General features: G+C 44.3%; 8 protein-coding genes across 8 annotated transcripts; 5 read left to right on the top strand and 3 right to left on the bottom strand.

Moving 5' to 3' along the window:
* Positions 1-320: 320 nt before the first annotated feature.
* GGI43DRAFT_268667 (1,4-alpha-glucan branching enzyme) lies at positions 321-2,740 on the top strand. Its single transcript, XM_083201052.1, has 5 exons — positions 321-410; positions 469-581; positions 647-1,338; positions 1,399-1,734; positions 1,786-2,740. Exons 2-5 carry the CDS (start codon positions 480-482, stop codon positions 2,492-2,494), a joined length of 1,839 nt encoding a protein of 612 aa, XP_083055653.1. The 5' UTR covers positions 321-410; positions 469-479; the 3' UTR covers positions 2,495-2,740.
* A 2-nt stretch (positions 2,741-2,742) lies between these two features.
* Positions 2,743-4,402, top strand: GGI43DRAFT_268655 (MDR family NADPH-dependent oxidoreductase). Its single transcript, XM_083201051.1, has 2 exons — positions 2,743-3,165; positions 3,223-4,402. The coding sequence occupies exons 1-2, from the start codon at positions 2,987-2,989 to the stop codon at positions 4,289-4,291; spliced, it is 1,248 nt and encodes a 415-aa protein (XP_083055652.1). The 5' UTR covers positions 2,743-2,986; the 3' UTR covers positions 4,292-4,402.
* Positions 4,403-4,453: 51 nt separating this feature from the next.
* GGI43DRAFT_417765 (WD40-repeat-containing domain protein) lies at positions 4,454-5,974 on the bottom strand. Its single transcript, XM_083207460.1, has one exon. The coding sequence runs from the start codon at positions 5,827-5,829 to the stop codon at positions 4,513-4,515; it is 1,317 nt and encodes a 438-aa protein (XP_083055651.1). The 5' UTR covers positions 5,830-5,974; the 3' UTR covers positions 4,454-4,512.
* A 551-nt stretch (positions 5,975-6,525) lies between these two features.
* On the top strand, positions 6,526-7,707 carry GGI43DRAFT_426139 (uncharacterized protein; the record flags this gene model as incomplete). Its single annotated transcript, XM_083208599.1, has 5 exons — positions 6,526-6,623; positions 6,675-7,029; positions 7,066-7,150; positions 7,181-7,379; positions 7,524-7,707. 5 exons carry the CDS (start codon positions 6,526-6,528, stop codon positions 7,705-7,707), a joined length of 921 nt encoding a protein of 306 aa, XP_083055650.1.
* A 473-nt stretch (positions 7,708-8,180) lies between these two features.
* Positions 8,181-9,897, bottom strand: GGI43DRAFT_388405 (uncharacterized protein; the record flags this gene model as incomplete). The annotated part of the gene is made up of 3 exons (XM_083204067.1): positions 8,181-8,812; positions 8,867-9,046; positions 9,114-9,897. 3 exons carry the CDS (start codon positions 9,895-9,897, stop codon positions 8,181-8,183), a joined length of 1,596 nt encoding a protein of 531 aa, XP_083055649.1.
* Positions 9,898-11,043: 1,146 nt separating this feature from the next.
* Positions 11,044-14,058, top strand: GGI43DRAFT_417754 (TFIIH/NER complex subunit TFB1). The gene is made up of 3 exons (XM_083207459.1): positions 11,044-11,521; positions 11,574-13,487; positions 13,889-14,058. The coding sequence occupies exons 1-2, from the start codon at positions 11,383-11,385 to the stop codon at positions 13,355-13,357; spliced, it is 1,923 nt and encodes a 640-aa protein (XP_083055648.1). The 5' UTR covers positions 11,044-11,382; the 3' UTR covers positions 13,358-13,487; positions 13,889-14,058.
* On the bottom strand, positions 13,552-16,887 carry GGI43DRAFT_268497 (uncharacterized protein). Its single transcript, XM_083201050.1, has one exon. The coding sequence runs from the start codon at positions 16,749-16,751 to the stop codon at positions 13,746-13,748; it is 3,006 nt and encodes a 1,001-aa protein (XP_083055647.1). The 5' UTR covers positions 16,752-16,887; the 3' UTR covers positions 13,552-13,745.
* Positions 16,888-17,218: 331 nt separating this feature from the next.
* GGI43DRAFT_417748 (Mus7/MMS22 family protein) lies at positions 17,219-23,751 on the top strand. The gene has a single exon (XM_083207458.1). The coding sequence runs from the start codon at positions 17,314-17,316 to the stop codon at positions 23,695-23,697; it is 6,384 nt and encodes a 2,127-aa protein (XP_083055646.1). The 5' UTR covers positions 17,219-17,313; the 3' UTR covers positions 23,698-23,751.
* The last annotated feature ends 458 nt before the right edge of the window (positions 23,752-24,209 follow it).

The following is a 24,209-nucleotide window of genomic DNA, read 5'->3' as shown; positions in this document are numbered from 1 at the left end:
GGATGGCACAGGTTCGAGACAACGAAGTTCCAAGCTATAATGCTATTTGATCTAACTAGAGATAAAGGCGTCGTCAAGCTGGACCCCTGGCTAGCCCCATTTAGCGATGCGCTGAAGAGGCGATATTCTAAAGCGCAGAATTGGATTAAAGTTATAAACGACAATGAAGGTGGCTTCGATAAGTTTTCAAAGGTATGGAAGCTCATTAGCATCTCCATCGTTATTCTCTTTATGTTCCTTCTGTGCTTTTCTCAAACGAAGGGGGAAACCCACCCATTAGACATATAAATAACACCTGGCGACTTCACAGGGCACTGATATATACGGATTCAATGTGGACGAGAAAAACAACATCATCTACCGCGAGTGGGCGCCCAACGCCGAGCAGGCGTATCTCATCGGCGACTTCAGTAAGCCTTTACTATTAGCTGGTGGTCTCGGCGATGCAATTGACACCAGAGTTTATAGATGGTTGGAATATGACGTCCCACCCAATGAAGAAGAATGAATTTGGTGTTTTTGAGATTACTGTTCCAGCCAACAACAACCAAAAGGCCATACCCCATAATTCTAAAATCAAGGTAACATACCAAATAAATCTTTCTAGGTCAACTGTCTTTCCTAACCTTTTCTCAAAAACAACTAGATCTCCCTCGTTCTCCATGGAGGCCATCGAATTGATCGGTTGCCCGCGTGGATTAAATATGTCACTCAAGACCTTTCTGTTTCGCCAGTATATGATGCTCGATTCTGGAACCCGGAGCCCACAGAGAAATATTCATTCAAGCACCCGCGACCCAAAAAGCCACAAAGCATCCGAGTGTATGAAGCTCACGTCGGAATTTCTTCTCCAGAGCAGCGTGTCACTACATATGACGAGTTCACCGACAATTTGCTTCCCAGAATCAAAGACCTTGGCTATAATGCTATCCAATTGATGGCTATTATGGAACATGCTTACTATGCTAGTTTCGGATACCAGGTCAACAGCTTTTTTGCTGCGAGCAGCCGGTATGGAACTCCTGAAGGGTTGAAAAGGCTTGTCGATACTGCTCATAAAATGGGAATCGTCGTACTCCTAGACGTGGTTCATAGCCATGCGTCAAAGAACGTGCTTGATGGACTCAACGAATTTGATGGAACCGACCACCAGTACTTTCACAGTGGAGGAAAAGGTAACCACGACCTTTGGGATAGCAGACTCTTCAACTATGGTCATCACGAGGTGATGCGATTTTTACTGAGCAATCTCCGATTTTGGATGGACGAGTATCACTTTGATGGCTTCCGCTTCGATGGCGTCACCAGTATGCTCTATCTGCACCATGGAATTGGAACGTATGTCAAGTATCTCTCGATCCCCATAACCTGGTAGTGTTAGCTAACCGATCGAAACAGTGGATTTTCTGGCGGATATCACGAATACTTTGGGCCTGATGTCGACGAGGAGGCTGTTGTATACCTGATGGTTGCCAATGAGATGCTGCATTCACTCTATCCCGAGTGTGTAACTGTCGCCGAGGATGTATCGGGGATGCCTGCTCTATGCCTTCCTCTATCGCTCGGCGGCGTGGGTTTCGACTACCGACTCGCCATGGCCATCCCTGATATGTGGATCAAGATTCTGAAGGAGAAAAAAGATGAGCAGTGGGATCTTGCCAACATATGCTTCACTTTGACCAACAGACGTCATGGTGAAAAAACCATAGCATATTGTGAGAGCCATGATCAAGCGTATGTTACTCCAACTCGATGATAGAAACCGCGCTGACATTTAGGTACCAGGCTTGTCGGAGACAAAACATTGATGATGCATCTCTGCGATGCGCAATTATACGATAACATGACCACTCTAAAGCCGTTGACGCCCGTTATCGACCGTGGAATGGCACTCCACAAGATGATTCGACTTCTTACGCATGGATTGGGTGGTGAGGGGTACCTTAATTTTGAAGGTAACGAATTTGGTCATCCTGAATGGCTTGATTTCCCTCGAGCAGGAAACAACAATTCGTTTTGGTACGCTCGTCGACAACTGAACCTCACGGAGGATCATCTGCTTCGATACCAATTCCTCAACAACTTTGACAAGTTGATGAACCACTGTGAAGAGCGTTATGGCTGGCTTCACTCGCCCCAGGCTTATATCTCCTTGAAGCATGAAGGCGACAAGGTCATTGTATTTGAGAGAGCGGGACTTGTTTTCGTTTTCAACTTCCATACACATGAAAGCTTTAGCGACTACCGCATCGGCGTTGAAGTACCTGGAACCTACAAGATCGTCTTGAATAGCGACGCGGAGGCAGCAGGTGGCCACAACAGGATCGATGAAAATACTCGCTTCTTCACAACACCCATGGAGTGGAATGGACGAAAAAACTGGACTCATATATACATCCCATGCCGAACTGCTATAGTAAGTCTTCATTATACAACGCCTTGCCTCCAAGAGGTTCACGCTAACTCGAGAAAACTAGGTATTGGCTTTGGCTGAGTGATCCAAGGGCCTATATAGTAGGGCTAGGTAGCTGTGATATTTCAATGTTATACCATATTATGTTTAGTTTAAAGATGCCACGCTTTAGGTTGCTTATTACAGCGCAGGCTATGTGTTAATATACTATTACATGATGCAAGAGGCACTATTGCTAGCAGTTTATTAACTAGAGTTATATCAGAAAGAAGGATCATGTCGCCAACAATAATAAGGCATTGACTGTGATCCACCTTGATCAAGATTTAGTCTAATTGTTATACTATTTACTACATCCTTCGGTTACCTTGGTCTGATATGCTGACGTTCAAGCCTTATATATGGAGACCTCCACAGTGCCGTCGACGTAGCTCCTCGGCTTTAGTGGGGTAAGAGGGGCAGTTTACCGGATGGCTGAATTGAAGTTTCGGCTTCAATTGTCTTTCCCACCATTGGCACATGCTATAGCTGTATGATTAAACATCTTATTCCTTATCTCAAGCCCCAGCAGCAATGATAGGCCGTCCTCATATAGCTCCATGCGCTCTACCACGGGCCGGGCGCGTCGTTGGACGGCTATTTTCTAATCCTTTATCGCAGCAAACTATTCGACGCCGGTCTGGCCCATATGGCTACACTCAGGCCAAGGCTCTTGTCTTCTCCCAGAATGGAGAGCCATCTGACGTATTAAAGTGAATATCGCCCATTGGAGGTCAAACCAGAGTAACTGCCCAGCTGACGATACCAAGGCTACACACACACTCCATTTCTCCCTCGCTCTCTTCTAAATCCGTCCTGCTGCGAGCTCTTGCGGCTCCCATTAACCCTGCGGATATAAACACCGTCCAGGGCACGTACGGCTCTCAGCCCAGCTTCACGTCCCTGATAGGAACACCTACCCCGTCCGCTATCCCTGGAAACGAGGGTGTCTTCGAAGTTCTCGCAACGGGCGATCCGTCTTCCCCCATTCGCAAAGGAGATTGGGTGATACCGGCTGTTGCTCAGTTTGGCACGTGGAGGACGCATGCCGAGGCAGAATTAGACGAGATAATAAAAATTAACAAGGAGGGACTGAAAGCGACTCAGGCAGCGACCATCTCCATCAACCCCGGCACAGCATATCGCATTCTGAGAACATATGGTCCCAATGCTGGAATAGGCAAGGGTCTTGGCATGCGACCGCTTGAGGTGGGCAGCGGCGAATGGTTCATTCAAAATGGAGCGAATTCCGGAGTGGGAAGAGCCGCCATACAGTTTGGCAAGCTCTGGGGACTAAGGAGCATCAACGTTATTCGTGAACGAAGCTCTCCCGAGGCGACTGAAGAATTGAAAAGAGAGCTTACCGATCTTGGCGCCGATATCGTTGTGACGGAGGCGCAGTTTTTGTCTCGGGAGTGGAAAGACCGGCTGGCAGAAATCACAAACAAAGGCCGCGAGCAGATTGGGCTTGGCCTGAATTGCGTCGGCGGCAAATCCGCCACTGCTCTCGCTCGCTCGCTTGGCGAGGGTGCTACTCTGGTCTCGTACGGTGGCATGGCCAGACAGCCAGTTGCTCTTCCGGTTGGATTGCTCATCTTCAAAGACATCCGATTCGTTGGCTTCTGGCTTTCGCGATGGAACCAGCAGGATCCCACTGGGCGCAGACATATGATTGATTATATCGTTGATAGCATCCGCGAGGGTAAGTTCCGAGACGTTCCTCTTGATGAAGTAGCATGGAACTGGGAAACCGATGCTTCCACCTTGACAGAGGAAGTTCAAAGAGGCCTTCAAGGCTTCAGAAAGGGTAAAGGTATATTTGTGTTTGGCGATACATGAATTAATATTCGCAAAAGACAAGTGTAAATGAAAATGGCTGCAGCACATGTGCGTGGCTTGATTGCATAAGACTTTTATGTAAGATGTAATTTAATGGACTGAAATGGAATTTACCGGCTTCAATAGAATGAAGGAATAATATTTGGTGTTAGACAGGGCAGCTTTCTAGGTAAACTGTTTCTGTTATATTACAATATTTACACACGAAACGCCTGTTCTTGCTATGAAGATCTAACATCAACCTGCCATGACTGAACCAGTCCATCGTCGCCCGTTGTAACCAGCATTTCTTCTTCTCCCCTCCTTGTTGAACCTGCATCATATCGCCTACACCAGGTGATGTGATTGATCTCGTATGGTCCATGAGCACTGGGCACTGTGGTCAGTAGCTGCCACTGTGGCCCGCTAGCAGCAGAGCTATTATGATTTGAGCTTGCATTGCCATCCGAGGCTTTATCCTCGGAGATTGCCGGGGAATCTGATGGAGCAGTTTCTTCCTCTTTGTATAAAGCAACAATACCATCACTGCCCGTACTAGCAACGAGACCGGATTCAGCGCTCCATGTGACTGAATATACGTCCTTGTCATGCACCTTGGGGAGCACAGCCGTGCAGTTCCACTGCTCTCTGAAAGACCTTCGCATCGTGCTTGGTATACCGCCCAGGCCCTGCGAGATTGCTGAGCTGTCCCCATCAGTGTGATCTTCCCTTTGCTCAAGCGTCCACACACGTATTGTCCCATCAGCCGAGAACGTCATAAGCCTGGGGAATCGATTGTCCCTCGGTTTTAGTTCCCACTCTACACCCCAGACAGTGCCTTCATGTCCTTGAAGAACTGCCACGCAAACCCATTCTCCATCTGAGTCCTCACGCCAAATCCGAGCTGTGTTATCGTAGCTAGCGCTGGCAAGTACATCGACGCTATAGTATCGCTGTCCAACGCTGTTGCGTCCAGGGACATCGGGACACCAAGCTACGGCTTTGACGTCTCCCTCGTGCTCGTTGAGGACGGCAATCGTTTCCCAGTCGTCCTCAGATTCGGAGCTGGCAATATCCTCCCATATCCAAATGGACTTGTCGCGCGAGCAGGTCGCAAGGTAGTTGCCAGACGGATTAAACGCGCAGCACTTGACTTCGGAGTCGTGTCCCTCCAGGACAAGGTTGTAGTCCCATTCACCATTCTTGGCAGTTTCATCACTCACAGGTCCTTTTGACATATCCTGGGCCAGGCCATCACCTTCGTCTTCATCGCTGCCCTTGTTCCAGCGCCAAACGCCGGCGGAAGAATCGAAGCTACCTGAGATGAGACATAATTCATGTGGCGGTAGCGCAGGCTTCCAAGCGACGCTTCGGATGGATCGTGCGTGGCCGTCGGTTAAGGCGCTGTGGAAAGAGAGAGTTGATAGAGAGAAGACAGTGACATTCTTGCCGTGTGCGGTTGCGATTAGAGGGAGGCTAGGATGAGGTATCGATACCCAGGCACGTTCATGGAGATCGGGCTTGAGCGACTGCAGCTGGACGATTTGTGTAGAGGCCATGACCGGGCCTATCGGAGCAGGAATATCCACTGCTGCTCAAAATGGGTGGGAAAACAGCTCGCAAAGCAATCTGCATCCGATTTAAAAAGTAGTATATTATAATATATAAGTAAGCAAGCAGTTCAAAAAAGGTGGGATGAAATGCCCCTCAGCGATTGCTAAAACCCCACCTCCCGCAGTAGCATCCAATGAGGGGCAGATAATATGTAACTTGCGAGCTTAAAGCGACGCATTAGATCTGGATGCTGCAAACTCCCATTCTTGTAAGTCAATTCGAAAATACAGCGAGTCCAAGATTTAAATATACTTAACATAGCACAGGTATAGGCATTTTTGAACGGTATTGTTTGGCAACATGGGTTTTGGGCAGTTGTGATTCTCTAGGTACTTAATCTGAAGTTTTGCCTATTACAGGCATGCAGGTAATATTTTGGCAAACCCTCCCATTTACCACCGAATCAGTGCGACCAGGATCTAAACCAATACAATGAAGCTTAATACCTATATACTAGTCGCTACTGCCTAGTACGATGACCAAGTCTTCGCAGTTGGCACTATCTAAATTCGTAACTGACCGAGATATGTGTAATAAAAGTAGGTGTATATAGTAGGTAACAGGGCGATTTACAATAATATTTTCATAAAGACCATTTATCCATAGCGAGAAGCCACCTCTCTGGCTATCTCAGACTCAAAATGGCGAGCCTTTTAGCTCTTCCATGCGAATTATCTTTTCAGATAATCAAGATTCTTGATATTGGCGACAAGATCCATCTGAGTGCAACATGCAAGTTGTATAAGACCTAATTGCTGCCCGAAATCTTCAATACAATACGATTCACAAGCGATGAGGCCTCAGCAGCTTCTGCACTGGTCGCTGTTGAGGCTCACGGTCAATACACAAATGTAATTGAATTTACATGTCAATGCGACCTTGATGATCAGCCAACAACACCATCTCTGCCCCCAGCAGCTTGCAAGGTCTTGAATGGCCACCTAACGCTAAATATACACACGGCTACACTTAAGTTTGATTTTGGCCTCGATGTCGACCGCGATGTCAATAATGAGAGCCGCGAGCTTCTTTGGATTTACTTCGACGATGAGGAAGATGCCAACACTGTTCACAAAAGTGAATTGCGAAAAAAATGGCGAGCGCTTATGAATGAGACTTGGGAGGCCCTTGAGGCTAGTATATTTGTGAGGGAGCTTATCCTCGATAAGCTGCTAAAATAGACGTCTGGGTATTTTACTAATACCTTTTACCAATTTCTTAACCAGCTTGAGTCTGCAATAATTCGCATATTTGGCACGGAAGATAGTATATTAAGGTGGCGGACTAATATAACAGAAGGCTCTAGAGATTTCCTCAGCAACTTAAATTGTATATTTTTTCACTACATGAAGAGACTAAAACATTTATATATCCGGGCGTTAGATCCCCTCGGCTTAGTTACAGATGAGATTCCTCACATCGAGCTTATGTTAATTCCTGAGGACCTCCCTCTTTTGCAATCTCTTAAGCTGGAAAACTGCTTCGTTACCTTAAAGTTAGTTTCATTTATGCAAAGCTATGCTTAAGTCCTTAAATTTCTCCACTTAAATAAATGCTTCAGCGGTGAATATTTATCCTAGGCTGAGTTTTTTAATTAAGTATATAAAGTGAAGCCCTCACTTACCAAGCTAGTATATAGAGATAACAAGGTACCATTTATGGCAGATAAAGTAGATGGGCGGATATCTGACGAGTCAGCTATTCGGCGCATCTGTCAGAGGCTGCAAGCAGATCCAACACTATATCTGTTTCAGCACGGATATTTATACTTAGAAGAAGGCTCACTCGGTTTTAATGACAATGAAGATGTAAAAGCGATTTGACCAAGGCGATGATCAGAGAGCATATGTTCGTCTAACGGGACTAGTTAATGAAAATCGGGCAAAGGCAAGTTTGACTCTAGATAGCTGCAACATCCATCTTATAACTTCATAAGAATGATGCCAGCTGTCGAAGGTCGCTTGTGGCTGGTCATTCGCGTTTCAACCATCAGTATCGTCATGCCTTCATTGAATTTGTAATAGTCAACTATATAGACTGCATATTGCTTGAAATGAGAACAAACCAGAGTCGCTCAGTGTCATCATTAGTTTAATTTGCGACTCACTCGAGTATCTATACTGACGGTCATAAGATCCGAACGTCATAATCCAGTCACTTTATGAATAGGCAGTGAAATTGCTCATAATCCACGGAGGGGTCATTAGGATATTTACACACTGAACGTGAATGATATTCATTTCTCATAGAACAACTGCTTAGACAAGTTACGCCACCCACACAGCCGACTAAAGCCTTAGGTTTTTGCTCGCGGTGGAGGTAGGGGATCTGCATGGGTGGCCACGGCACTTGAGTTGCGTCTGGGCGGTGCATCTGAATAACCATCTTCATAATCGTCTTCATATCCGTCGCCAGAGTGGGTGGAACGGCTCTGCTCATTAGTCATGGCGGGTGAGATGTCAGTTGGCCGTGTAACATGAGGCTGGTCTGGGATATGGTCATTCGTGTGGCCACTTTTTGCGGATGCCTTGTTTTTCTTCCCCTTCCTGCTTTTTGCTTTGGCCTTCTCTAATAATCGTTTTCGGTCTGCTTCTTCCTGGCGATGTCGACGATCCTTAATTTCGTAATCTCGAATAAGAGTGCGGGGTGGTTCGCCAAAGATGCGCTCGTACTCGCAAAATTCACAAATCCAAATCTCCGCTGAGTCTAATATGCTATGATAGTAGTTTTCTGTAGCAATTTGGCGTCGATGGCGTGCAGCTATGGCCAGTTCCCTCTCCAGATGGCTGCGAGTTTTTCGAGTAGAGCCAGCAGGAGGTTTACTAACTTGCTTCGATGAACCAGCTTGTAGCAGACTGGGGCTCGGAGGAGGTGCAGCTGGTAGATTTTGTGATGACTGAGTCGACACACTTTGGCCTGTAGAGCGACCTGTAGAACGGTCAGTGCTGCAGTCGTAGGGAAGAGTGGTATCTAGAAACTTACCTGGCCACTGTATAGCTCCGGGTGTTTGTGGCTCACAAGTGAATGTGAACTGAGCAGAAGCAGGCATTGCCTTGTAAGCAGTCGCATGCGGCTGCAAGAGACTTCCATTCTCCTGTCCTTGCAAAGGTTCTTTCTCAGCAGTAGCAATGGCATTAGATATAATACCACTTCCAGTTTGGCCTGCATCTAAGTCTATCAGCATACATCGTACGTTTGCGTACAACTAGATTTATTGAAAAGAACGTACCGGCCGGTGCCCACTGGGATGAAGTAGCCCTTGAACGGCCGGACCAGACATTGCTTCCATCTGACAAAGCTCGCAGGGGACTGCGTCCGTTATTAGATCGCCCAAGTCTCCCTCTGCCAGATCCAGATAATCCTTGGCTACTTGAAACATAGGAGTTATTTCCCGGAGACGCAGCTGGGGCTAGTGATGTTCTATTACTGGGTACTTCGGCCATCGGTGACCGAGCTCGTATAGAGTTTGATATCAATGACGCATTGGTATCAACGCCCAAAGAAAGACTGTTGTTTGCTAAAGAATCTCCAGTAGTGGGGATTTTCCGCTTCTTCTTGTTGTTGGTATTTTCAAAAGACTCGTAGCCGTCCGCCGACGAAGCAGCAGATGGTATCACTTGTAATTCCATCGTCTGGCGAAGAGGGTCTAACGCTGCAGAAGCTTGTATTACCACACTCTGAATTTTTGGCGACGACCCCATCATAAGAGTTTCTCGCAGCTCTTCCTTGAATACAGCTGCCATAACTGCCCCATTCCGTCGCAGCGTAGAATTCCTTCTAGAATCATCACGATGGTGTTGGAGAGTGGGGCCAATTGATGTCAAAGCGGGTATCCCGTTGTCGTCTCTCGTAGTATATGATGGATAGTAGAATAGAGGTATATGGTCATGGATATTGGAGGGATATTTGATCGAGTTGGCTACCTCTGGCGATAACCTTTCCCGAAGTCGGCGTTTCGGCAGGGGCCGAATAGGCCGATCGGGAAATAATAACGACACGGCATCAGGAGACATTATAATTCGTTGTTCTAGTTATGCAGTCGGATGAGTTTGTTAGCCTCAGAACAGTCAACAGGGTAGTGAGAACGGGGAATATGCAGTGGGGTAAAAGGGTAAATGCCCAGGTTGAGTGCTATCGCAGCTGCGAAAAAAACGTGGTAAAGCATTGTGATATCATATAGCGGGGCGCAAAAAGATATCAAGATAAAAGAGAAGATTAGGTTCGCGAACAGTCTACTGGTCCATAGTTGTCTGAGAAGTCAAAATAGTCGAGAAAAGCGCACCTACCACATATCGTACAAAAAGAAAGTCGTTAGGCTTTAAATATAGTGACAAACGGCCGCGAGAATACTAATTTGTGGTAGATGAAAACAAGATAAACCGTAGCCGCTATTCTAGCGAGAGAAGAAGATGGCCAGCCAGCTTCGATAACTGCCACAGCCTTGAACTTGTGACCAAAGGCGCTGAACGTCGATATTTAGGAATCGGCGAATTCGACCAGGCGGGCGAATGTTCCCTTCAGAAAGAAAGACTGAACGATACGCTCGCAATATGTCGCACAAGATATTTAACCAGCAAATACAGTCCGGCGTCAAAAAAACCCCGCCCAGATATTAAATCATGCGTGCGTTCAGAAGAAGAGAGCCGTAGATTTCTCAGAATATCGGTTGCAACAAGTCTGCCAGCATGGGCGCATAAGGAATCAGCTTTCGTGTTGGCAGGGGCAGGCCCTGGCGTTCGATGATTTGACTCCCAGAAGAGCTGAAAATGACTAATATTCTCTAGAACGATCCAGTTCGTGAAGAAGCAAGTGTACCAACGGGCGCAGCAGCACTGGACAGTCGGTAGTCGTAATTAATGAGCCGTTGATTGTCTTTTGTGGATTAGGAGAGGTATGGGAACCTAGATAGGATAGACAGCCACCCCACAGTTTGGTAAGCAAGGAGCAGTATTGGCTGCCATACTCCGCACATAGATAATATAGTACTGCTAAATATTATATATTCTATGCATTATTAAAAAACATTATATTATAAATAAATTATTTAAATATATATGTATGGAATACTTCTGGATTAGTAATAATTAGATAGTATTCTTAAAATATATATATAATTAAATATATTAATATATAATTTTTTAATTAATTTTAAAAATTCCGGATAATATATGTTTACTATTATACAACATAATATTAACATTTTACTATATGTATATATATAGTAGTCCTAGTCTATATCGAATAGCGTGAGGAATCTTTTAAGTTTTGTAGTGATATAGTGCTTTGAATGGGCTAAGCCTGCCCTGTACTAAATGCTCCCTTGTTTAGTTCACCACTACGGACGGAGCACCATCACTCTGCTTAGTACTTGCAGCACTCCGCAGCGGGAACTGAACTGCAGTGAGCAGCCAAATGACATTAAGCATGCGACTGATATAGCTTGAGATTTTGATTAGGGGACACTTTCGTTCTGCATCGACTCTCGCGGCCGAGTTGCAATGGCCAGTCCAACGGGCCACACTCTTTTCAAAAAGAAAGAGGGCATCCTGTCCTTCACCAGTGATAATGGAGCGATAACTTGGACTCCAGCGTCGGGAGGCCCTGCAACGGTCTCATTGCCAGTTACCAACATTACTAGTAATTCTCGTTTGAATGCATGGTTGTAATAACTATAACTAACGCTAGCCAGATCTTCAACAAACCCCCGACAGCTCTCCGAAGGTTATGCTTAAAATATTCGAAAAGTCCGAGAGCGGAAACGACCCTGTCACATACCTATTTCATTTCAACACCCAAGAAGCCAAAGCAGAGGCCCAAGCGGTCAAAGATCTACTTTCTCGACTTTTGGCCGATCTCAGAAGCACCGATACAAACGTATCCAAGCTAGGTGCTGTCACTGCAGCGCCTGCTGCGAATGGAGATGGCTCAGGAAGCGCCTCTGCCACTCTAGGGCCCTCCAATGGCATAAATTCACAATCAATGTCTCCAAAATGGTTCGACGATAACCAACTTAAAATGAATATTGAGCTACAGCAATCTCTAATGAAAAAAGACAAGAGCCTGCATCAAACTTACATGAGCGCTATATCAACTAAGCCAGATTCAATGACAAGTGCCGCCTTCAACTCCCAATTCTGGTCCATGAGAATAAATTTGCTGCGAGCCCATGCTATCGAAATCAACCAGAAAAAGGGAGCATACAATGTCCTTTCTACTGTTAAGCCTCGGACTGTTGATGGAGAATTAAAATTGAACATTAGCGTCGAGCAGGTTCAAATGATCTTTGCTCAGCACCCGTTAATCAAAAGAATTTACAATGAAACCGTGCCGAGACTCTCTGAGGCGGAATTCTGGTCGCGATTTTTCCTCAGCAAGCTAGCCAAGAGACTTAAGGGGGAACGCGTCACCGATAACGACCCTGCAGATGCCATCTTTGACAAATACAATGCCGATAGTAATACGCCTGATGCGAAAGTTATGAGCCAGCCTGTTCCTCACATAATCGACATTGAGGGTAATGAGGAGAATCAGGGAGGGTTCAAAGGGGGCAATGCCAAGGATGTCGAGATGCGACCTCGAGCTAATATTCCCATTGTTAGGACGCTTAATAACTTGAGCGAGAAAATCATGGCAAATGTTCCTCCCTCGGATAGCACGGTCATTGATTCAAAGGGACTTTACGATACATCCCGAGAACTAATCCTACGAGATTTAAGGGGAGAGGGGGAGGAACAACGTATTATGCTTAGTATTAAAGAGAGGAATAATTTCTTCTCATCAAAAGATTCCCCGTCGCCAAAAAATAAGGATATTTTCGGGAGTCAGCAGCCTAGCGAAATTCTCGCCAAAATGCAAAATTTATATGCAGCCAGCAATGATAAGGCTAGAGACAGTGGGCTTCAAATTAACATAGACCTCGACATAGATAGTGATAGCGACAAAGAGTCGAAGCCTGGGCTCAATACTGCTCGTGATGCAATTAAAGAGGCAGAAAAGGATGTCATGGCTGGCATACACCAACAACGCTCCCAAAAATACGGAGGCGCCTCAGATGATACCTCTCCGATGGGAATCCCCCCTCAAATTTCTGACAAATCCGCTCTTACTCATGCCACAACCATTGAATTCCTTCACCAGTTTTGGGATGGTTTTCTTTCTGGCGATCCTGACAGGGCGATGGAGGTTCAGTATCTGGCTGAATCGCTAACAAGATCCACGGCACGCATCCAGGCTGTAGCTGACGAGGCGGAGGCCGAACGCGACAATATTATTCAAAAGCGCAAGCAGGAGATCCGTAGCCACTTCGAACGTACAGGAAAGAAAATCCGGTGGAAGCCAGATATGGTGGGCGGTGGCCGTGAGGCAGTCTCCAAAATAATGCAGCCAACGTTGGATGCACTACGACGAGCACAGGACTCTTATTCCAAGGCATTGGGAGAAGAAAATATTCAAATATCGACGGAGAATACGTAAATGAGCTCTGCATCTACTTCCCTAGCGACCTCGTCAAAGGCTGGCATTGCATGTGAGTAGAAGTACGGTTGAAGATACCATAGGCCAATACTCGAGCCATATATAACACTTGGGCCTTGCAGCTGAAGAGGTTGGTAATTATGCTCCCCTTTACAAATTTTCGGGTTCCTTTTATGCTTGCCGCACCAGCATTAAGAGCTGGGTCCAGCCAAGTCACTTTAGCATTGTGCAACGCCACTGCCGAAACTACGAAATTTCATCTGTCAATCGAGCTTTGACAGAGCTCACATATCGCCTCAACAGCCCCTTGAATATTATTTGGAGTTTTATATACTGTTAATACCCCGCATTAATATACTGATCTCATCGCCTTTAGATGGGTAATTTATCATCTGACAGGAGCATGGCGCTTGTCTTCAACAAATCCAAAACCCATGGCTGACTTGGTGGTGCTTCGTTTTCTGTTGCCGTATTCCTCATCAAATTTGCGTATTAGTTTGAGAGAGATCATATCCTCACTAATGCTTGCAGGAATACTCTTCAGGGCCTTGTCAAAATGAGATTTCCGAAGGATTCGTCTTTCAGGGTACTGGAATGGGGTAGACCCTTGGTGTTTCGCCGCAGCCTCGTTTTCTTCTTCCACTGCAGCCATTGCGGCTGCAACACACATATTTTTGAGGTCGGATCCTGAGTAGTATGGGGTTCGTCGTGCATATTCATCCAACGATACAGAATCATCCAAAATCTCATCTTTCAGTTGTAGTTCTAAGATGGCCCGGCGGTCGTTCTCAAGAGGAAGATCAACAAGAATCTTTCGTGGTAATCGCCGCAAGACAGCATCGTCCAAGTCAAAGGGGCGGTTGGTCGCAACCATTATGAAAGCATTTGTCTCTTCCATACCATCCCATTCCTTGAGAAATTGATTGATATGCTCACGATGAGACGCCCGGTTAGCGAACATACTTCGACTGGCCAGTAAAGAATCTGCTTCATCGATAAAAACAACGCATGGTGTAAGTTTTTTAGCCAAGGTAAAGACCGCGCGAATGAGTTTTTCACTCTCTCCAACCCATTTATCATTGATAGAGGCGCCGCTGACTTCGAGCATATTCGCACCGCTATCTTTAGCCACTGCCTTCGCGAGCATAGTTTTACCAGTTCCAGGAGGTCCGTACAAGAGGCACCCTGAAATTTTATCTTGCGCCAATACACCGTAGGAAAATGCATCTGGTCGCACGAGGGAGAGTGATGTGAGAAGTTTCAAGGCAGATATAGTTTCAGGCGGAGCATGAACATCTGCGAATGTTGTGCGTAGATTTTCTCGGTTAATTTGACCAGAAGCTATTCGTTTCTCGTATTCATTCAATTTCATTGTAGCCCGGCTATCCGTTGTGTTATGGTCTTCCCTTGCAACGCCATTAAGTGTATCTCCCTCAACAGCATCTTCGCTGGAAAATGTATCTCCAGGCCACTGTTGTAGATGACCTAAAGCAAATCGTTCCAAGAAACCGGAGGGCGTGCTGCTACCGGTACTAGCTTTGGGGTGTTCCTGCGACCTGAAGGCGCATGCCAGGTGATAAATTTCCGGTGCCGGGAGAATTGAATCTTGCAGTATGGAATATCTGGGATTCGAGGAACGCAGATATGATAAAATAGACTCAAATGACAAGCCAGCTACCTGTGGCGATACTTCGGGATCTAGTGCTCTTAACATACGAGCAATGTTATTGACATTCTCAGCGAGATAATCAGCTTTTTGTAGGCGGAATGGCTCTTGAGTTCGAACATTTCCTTTAGGTGCGGTATGTTGTTCGATAAAATCTGGCTGAATGTGACGAGTGACAACAAAGTCGTTCGTGGCAAATTCTTTGATGGCATTTCGATAGTCTTCCGACGGCTGCTCGCAGGAAGATGATCCAAATAGAGCAATTGGCAACCCTTGTTGCCAAGCAATATCGGCGAGGGCTCGCAGCCGACTGATCAGTAGAGATCCCTCAATTGTCATGCTCAGTTCAACAATGTCGTGAATATGAATTAACACTGGCCGTGTACGAGGTTGTGTAGATTCAACGCCTGTTGATCGAATAATTTGATCCAATATCTTGTCAATCTTGAGATTTTCCCATTTACTAAAACTTTCATATTCTCCTTGGCGTAATTTCTGCAGCTCCTCCACCACAGCTGAAGGGCCCGAGCTACTCGTGGCAATTCCAACTTCCCCATCGGATTCTTCATCTTGGTTCTCCAGTGGCTTATCATCTCGACTTCGAGCTATTTTCCCACTCAATTCGGCGACTCTAAAACCTAGCATTGAGAGTGGGGTGCGCGAATAAGCCCAATTCTGGCCCAAGTAGTCGCCCACAAGCTCTGAAAGGTCATACGCATCCAGGTGAACCAGGTCCGCACCGCTGTAGTGTGCAAAATGTCTGCCGATTGCTTCCGAGATAGATTTTCCCCCATATCCAAACATTGAAAAGACTGTAATCGGCCTCTTACTCGTTTTGTAATCGAACGTTGGCGTTGGCGATGCGAAAAGTTCGCGGTTAATCATCGTTCGCAGAGCAATAAACGTATCAGCAGAGAGGTCAGCGATGATATGTGGCAAGGCATAATCATATCGCTCCGCAAAGTCAAGTTGGTCATCCAAAGAGATAGAGGCAGCAAGAGGAGAGAATTGCTCATGACGACCCGGTGTATTACTTTTAAGAACTTTAAGAACATGAGACCACCAAAATGGTCGAACTCCGTAGGTATGTTCAAAATGACGGGTGGGGTATACGACATCAATCAAACAATTGGAAGATTCGATGATCATATCCCCAATCCGCACTGCTCGCGCTATAGTCTCTGGAGATTCCCATCTTCGGTCATCCTGGTCTAAACGGGAGTTTTCCAAGTCTATCGCGAGTTCGCCGCTTCGAACGAAGAGGTGTCTTAATGCTGTCTCAAAATATGCCTCCAATGCCTCGTATTTCTTTTTAAAGGATGGCCCTTGCTCAGCAACAACTTGAAATAATTTTTCATGTCTTGCGTCTTCCGTCAGCGCAATGGGAAGCTGCGGCCGTTCCTGGGTTGCGTAGGGTGAAACATTATTTTGCAAAAATGTCTGCGATAGTTCAACTGGCGGCAGAGCAGTAACTTGTCTCTTTCGTTGCTGGCGTGTCCTTATAGGCCCAGTCGCATGTCCTCTCCAGCGCCCACCAGACGATTCTGTACCGGTTTGGTTTTCAAGCTCGTCGCCCTGATCCGCGGAGTCTTCAACAGGTTTGGAGCCATTTCCTCCACTGCGACTGTTCAACTGGACGGCAGACGAATGAATGGCTCGTGAAATACGTGATGATAGCCGGACAGCCAATGGGACCATCGGCAAGATTCCGACAGTCTGTGTATGCATCCGATCGAATGGCTAGCAAAGGATCAAGCACATAACTCACCGTCAGACATTAGTCCCTCCAGTAGTTGATCGAACTGGTGAACTATTAACGTATTTATTGGGACGGTATATGATGCTACTAAAAAATTCTAACGCTATAATATAGGATACCTTTATAAACTAAATAGAAACTAATTTTATATAGGTAATAATTAATATATAAACTAAGGTTTTATTAATTTATTAAATTTAAAATATTTTAAGTAATTTATATTATATATATATAATAGTATATAATATTATATTTTTAAATTAAATATTTATTAAATAATTATTAAATATAAAAGATATTTAATTAATATTTATCATATACATATACTTTTAATTAAAAACTTAAGAATTAAGTAAATACCTTGTATGCTCTTATATAATATACTTTAGCTAGGTATGGTTATTTTTAGCTTCAGTAGTACTAGACACCCTAGAGACGCAAGTGCTCTTTGACACTTGGTGGGGCTCTTACCGTTAACATAGACGCGATGCATTCACGTTTCTCGCCCCATGGAAGCAATGTTTCCTGACAATGTCTGACTGGAGAGAGCGTGGTGAAGTAGCAGATTCTGAAGATGAGGATGAATTTTTAAGCGATGATGAATTACTGGCCATTTCGCCAACGCAGCCTCCAACGAAGGCCTCCGTCTCTAAAATTCAAACTGCAGAGAGTATATGGGATTTTCCCGGGTCTGACGATGACGAGCAGAGTCGCGTCTCTATACCAAAGACCTCTCCAACCTCGTTGAGGCCAGACCTACAAGGAGGGTACCAACTTTTAACCATATCATCTCGAACGGAAGATATTGTTCAGAATCAGGTACAGCCATCACCTCCGAAGAATGCGGAAACAAATAACCCATTTCAAGTATCTACTGTCGACGAGATTATCTCCCGCAACAGCCAGAGTGTATTGGACGCCCCCAGTCTTAGATTCAGAAGTACAACAGCAGCCCAAAATGATAGCAACGCCGCGTCTGCCTCATCACCGTCGATGTCGCAAAATAATGCAGCCATCGCTCAGATAAGTGAGGTCAGCCAGTATAATGCTCATTGGGAAGCCACAGTGAATGCTTCGTCCCATCATACGCATTCTTTACGACAAAGAAAGCCGCAACAGCAATATCCCTATTCCTATGATAACGTATATCATAGAAAATATTTCCCACAGCTTGGAGTTAAACCTATGAAAATACCAACTGGCATGGGAGGGAAATATCAGCTAGCAGAAGCTCTACCAGATGACAACTTTGATCAGTACAGCCCAAGTGATGATTTGCCATCAGGAACCGATAGAACGGACGACGACAGCTTTGCGGTTACCCAGAGCGAACATGGAGAGCTAGATATAGCTACAGCCTCTTTGGATGTATCACAGTCGTATAAACAATCGGCTGCCAACAGCTTAACTAGCTCTGGAACCGATACTCTTGGTGAAAATGCTTTCGACCAGGATTTGCCAGGCCTAGATGAGCTACTAAATGAACACTCGCCTACTGGCGAACATAATATAGCAAAGCATAAAACGTCTCAAGTCTTGCCACTCGCCCAGAGAGCCAGAAGGCGAGATATTATTTATAGCGATTCACCAGAACCAATGGCTGCCATCTCCAGAATATCGATATCTCCCAGTCCCCCCTCAGTGTCTCCAAAATTAGATGCACAACAAATTCCAAACTTAAATCCCAATATTACCATTGACTGGGATGACTCTTTCACGGGACTGTTACCGAGGCCTTTAGTTTCTGCAACTCCAATAGAAGTGTCCTCTCAAGAGCTAAACAATCAAGATGAGCATGACCAACAAGGGTACAGTGAAAACCCTGAGACCAGAGATGAAGCTGAAAACGACACACATCAGCTGGTAACTACATATCGGCGCCGCATTAAAGGCGTTCTTCCCGCCTCTTGGCTGAGACTAGACCAGCAGCTGAGTAAAAATAACGATCGCCATGGCCCCAAGAAGAAGCCGCAGCATCGGCCTCATAACGAGCAGCAACGTGGAATAGCTCTAAAAAAGAAGTCAGTCCTTGATTCCACCGCTTTAGGCCTTCTTCCACTGGAATTGGACGAAGAATCTCTTGCAGACTATACGACAGATGACACATCCGAACATCAAGCCGAGAGATCTGCCTCACCAATTCCCAGTCAAGAAATCGACCAGGTTGATGGTAGTCCAGTGATTGTTGGCAGTAAGCGTCAGCTCCAGCTTCCTAAGCCATCAGTATCGAGCAGAAAACGACCCAAATTGTCAAACGGATCTCGGGTCAAATTCGTTCAGTCTCGTCGAAGGCAAAATACTATTGATGGCTTTCTTCTCTCTCAGCCCGATATGTCGCCTGAATCGCCAATCATTAGTCAAGTCTCGAATAATGAACATAGAATGTCATTTGACAAACGAAAACCTCCAATGAAATACGTTCCCTTGTTGAGTATTCTTGACACAATAGAGCCAGGCGCTCCTAGGTTTATACGTATTGCTGCACGCTCTGCTAAGCAAACTCTGAGTCAGGGGCGCAGCAATGTGCAGCAAAAAGTCATCAAGCTTGCTACAAGGCAGGACCAAGTAGATGCTATGTCTGTTTTGGAAAAATGGAAGTTGGGTACAATTCAACAGCGGCTATCAGTATCGACAGCCAGCAAGTCTAAACGAATACAACGCCAGAGAGCAAACATGCGCCGGGAATATTCAAATGATGGACTCACTTCCAGGTTAAAATTCAGCACACTGAGGAATTCTTCCCGCAGGTTGGTCAAGTATCTCGATGATAGCGGCTCGGCTGGTTACAGACGAAGTGATTCATATCAAGGTAACAGCACGGGGCTTACGCCTGATATGGGCAATATGGATTCTTTGCCTTTACCTTCACTTGTTTCCCGAGCAGCTCAGTTGGAGGTAGATGAGAGAGCGAAGAGATCCATAGTGTCATTTAATTCCAGGAAAGGGACTTTGGATCATATTTTCAGAACTCAAAAACGAAAGGGCCCTACTTGGCGTTTGACTGGAAATATCAACGCTATATCTACAGGCTCAACTTCTACAAACCCCGCCAGAGCAGAGCACACAACGCTAGAGGTATCCCGAGAACCAGAGCGCACTCGATCGAGGCCTCTCCGGTTTCGGAAAAACATCAAACCTTGTCGAATTGATATCAAAGCACCTCAATATACACATGCCGATGATCCACTTCCAGCATATTCCTCTATTGTTGACACTGAATATCTACCTGAGACGAGCAAGCTCTACGGTCTGGCGCCGTATGGTATCCGATATACCAATCATTTTGAGATATTTCCTCTCATGCCTGACGTCCGATTTCATGAATCAACTTTGATTGGTAGCGGCATTTTGAAGAAATTATGGATGGGAGATTCACATTTGCAAATTCCCGATCGTGAAACACAAATTTCAGTCAGATTTGGCGATCAAGTCTTTCACTGGGGCTCCTGGAACGAGAAAGTATCATCTGAGATTGGAATTCTATTTGATTCAATAGCTGAGCGATTGGAAGACAGCCAGCGACCCAATCTACACGATGATGATAGCGCTATCAATGCTGTTCATTCTACCTTGGAGTATGCGAGGGATACTCTGGATTCAGCGAAATCCGAGTCACCAATACCTCTCCTCATTTCGCGGCTACAGGAAGTTTTCCGCAGTTTCGTTGCTCGAATTGAGGCTGGGCTAGACCGATCGTTAATTAACTACATCAAAGACGGTAACTTTATCTTGAAAATTTTCGACAGGGTCTTGTTAACATCTTCCCTCTTGTTAAATCGTTGTCAAAAAGTGCTACAGTTAGCAGACCAGCAATCCGCTGTGGAAGAACTGCTACTGTCGCTATCGAAATTGATGATTTCGATACTTCTCCGCGGCGGCCTTGGCCAAGTCAAGCAGATTTACAACGACTTCGGCCAGCTCAATCGCCGCGATCGCATGTTAAGAGAAAGTGCCGTTGCAATACATTCATGGACTCTGTTGATACAAATGTTTGAGTACATTAGCCCACAACAACTCTCTTTCTGGGGCGTATTGGAGAGAGCTATACTACAACCTCATATTCTCTCTGGTACAGATGCCCTTGCATTCGAAATGGTGTGGGAGACTATGTTCACCCTCCTTCCACTATTTAAATTTGATAACACTGGGAGAATAGCTACGACAGAATCCTATAACATAAGAGCTGAAGGATGGGGGATACCTCAGAAACTTGTCCGACGGGTCTTTCAATTGTATCAGGACAATAATCACCAAGCTGCGAGCTTCAACAGCTACTGTCGAGCTCTTGTTTCACGATGCCATTACCTAGTTCAGCAATGGGGTTGGTGTCATAGCGCGCCCATCATCGGTGTTATATTTGATTTCTTTGGGTCTCAAAAGCTTGCCCATCTCCGTAATGAAGAAGTCTACCGATCTCCACAATTCATGAATAATCTATCCGGTAGGCCAATGCTTGAGATTGAAGCAGATGACTGCTGCTTTCACATATTTCTCAAACTTCTTGCCGTAAGTATCAAGAAACTCCAACAGTTCGGCTCTGAGAAGGATATCCGTAACCTAGTAACCCGAACAATACCAAATCACAGCCGCTTGTACCTCAAGGAACATAAAATCCTTGAGCGAGATTTGGCAGCTCTAAGAAATCATCATGACCTCATTGGCACGCTCTTCTGGGCAGCACCATCCAGTGTTCGACCTCAAGTAACTCTTATTGAAGGACTTATTACTCCTTCTAGTTCTCATAAGGAAGCGTGCTTGATAAATATCAGGGCATGGGCCCAGCTTGCGAGCTTTATCGTTTCATCCGGCGAAGCTAAAAAGTCTTTTGAGCCTTTCAAAGAATGGAGACACACATTCTTTCAACAGACGATAACGCAATTCGATGGCATCGCAGCAGAGATCCATCAGCAGTATCTAGCTCTGTCCAAAGATACGAATCAGTGCGTTACACAGGATGTTGTTGACGCCATGATCTCACAGAATAAGGCGGCTGTGGTAGAGATTCTCTATCTATCATTCGCAGCTTCAGTAAATGTAATGAGAGAAGCTCTGGACTTAGAAGCGGCGACGCACTGCCTAAACACGCCTCACTTAGAACGGATATTCCAATACTTCACCATGCCACTACCCGAACTTGACTGGTCGATTCTACGAGTAGCATTAACTATCTTGGACGTATTCGTGTCTAAAATTGAAGAATTTAAAAACAGCCAGGAGAGCCAGCAGAGCGAGAGTCAAATTTTAGACTATGCGGCGCAGGCGGAAGATGCGTTTCTGATCTTAGAGCAGGATGTTTCTCGGACTTACTTTGCCATGGCACGTTGTATATTGTCATTTCCAGCGGAAATGCTCGACCAACCAGTGGCATATTTGGCCGACAAGACCTCTTGCGTTAGGCAGATCATTACATTATCCGCAAAAATGGGGAGAGGCTTCATTAATTATGGCCTATTAAAACTTCCAGATATGTTTCAGCCTGGGAAATTCTGCCTTTTCAATGACCAGCAGCATCTTCTGGACCTATCTCAACGGCAGTCTTTTATATCGTTCACATCCACGCTACTGGAGCATGGATTTGTCGACTTTTCTGACGCGGGCTTTACCGTATCTGAAGTATGGATATTGGCATTGATCACGCCTCTTAAATATCTGAAGTATGAAAACATGTTTGCTTTACAACGCTATTGTTTTGCTAAAGGCATTGTGCCTGATCAAATCATCAACTCAACAACTCAGTCTAGCTATAAAACAAATAAACGACTATTCGACCTCACAGTTTCATCATTGCGCAAAATTTCTCGCAGCTCAGAGCCTAGCATCGGACGATCCCTCTCTAAAACACTTGAGCTTGCAATGAAGCTAATGCGAAATGACTTGGGTCTCATATATACAGATGCTTCTCAGCACCAGAACTACGTTGTCTTTGTTCAGGGCATTATATCGTCAATTAGGGCGCATGGATCAGGTTTATGTATGGTGGATAACTTTTTTCTTCAAATCAGCAAAGAGTATTCACCGCCTATTCAAGACCCCCAGCTCCAGATTGCAAGTATGCTATCGTATAGCATCCTGATAGACGAGGGGGAAGAGGCTAGGGGAGCTAAGCAGCTATTCTTTCTATTGCTTAGCAATTTTAAACACGCATTGGCGAATGGGAAACCCATAGATGATGCCAGAATGCTTCGGAAAGGCATGAAGCATAAAAGCATATTGGCCTTTGTGCTGGGGAAGATGCTACCAGCTGTCATCCGTGTCTCATTTACACTGAGCTCTTGCTTTCCTCTACTGGACGTCTACACAAAGGCTTTGCGCTTGCTTTTAACAGGGCGAATATTATCGCAGCAGCTTGATGAAAGTGACCTTTCTCATGTTAGCGTTACATTCCGAGCTATTGTGGAAGGAATGAGACAAATGCGTCTTGATAATGGGATTTCATCTGGTCCACGAATTCATATTTTAAGACAGGTGATGAATATCCTAAACTTGCTATGGCCATCGCTATTAATTGCCAATGCCCAGTGGCCTCAAAACCCATGGCTCATTGACATAGTTTGCACGCTTCGCAACGTTGCTTCCTTTGCGGAAGTCGCTCAACAGTACCTTTGTGATTTAACTGAGATGGGAAATGATTCACTGGATACTGATCTGCTATTTGAGGGCCTTAAGATCGAACATCCACTGAGTTTTGACGCACATGTTGATTATTTCATGGATTGTATAAAAGAGGATATTACAAGAAATTGGATAATTAGTTCACAGCGAATCTTAATCCAAGTACCACTGAAAACCAAAGGACAAAGCGAAGAAAGAAGCAATGGGATAGTATATCCAAGCTGGGTAAATAAAGATATTATATATAATATATATAATGAAATTAGAGAATGGAATACTTGGTGGGTTAAGCTAGATTTATAATATATATAAACTAATAAATTAATAAATTAATTTATATTTTATTTATAAATATAATTATATAAATTTAAATAAATTATAAAAGCTAATATAAGAAAAAATTATATTTAATTTTTAATTTAATAATTAAATAAATAAATAATATTTAAATTTAATTAAAAAATTTAATTAAATTAATTATTAAAAAATTTTAAAATTAAATTATTTAATTTATTTAAAAATAATAAAATAATTAATATAATTTATATATTAAAATAAAATATTATATTAATAATTTAAATATTATAATTAAATAATAATAAAAAATTTAATAAAAAAATTTTAATTAAAAAAATTATAAATATATAAAATTTTAATAATAAAAAAAAATTATAAAAAATTAAAAATAAATATTTAAATTAATTTAATAAATAAAAAAATATTAATTTAATAAATAAAAAAATATTAATTTAATAAATAAAAAAATATTAATTTAATAAATAAAAAAATATTAATTTAATAAATAAAAAAATATT

Source organism: Trichoderma evansii, assembly GCF_050947405.1.
Source record: "Trichoderma evansii strain SZMC 28006 chromosome Unknown GGI43scaffold_32, whole genome shotgun sequence".
In the NCBI taxonomy this organism is placed as follows: Eukaryota; Fungi; Ascomycota; class Sordariomycetes; order Hypocreales; family Hypocreaceae; genus Trichoderma; species Trichoderma evansii.
Note: the sequence above shows the minus strand (reverse complement) of the source record. Positions and strands in the feature narration are given on the sequence as shown.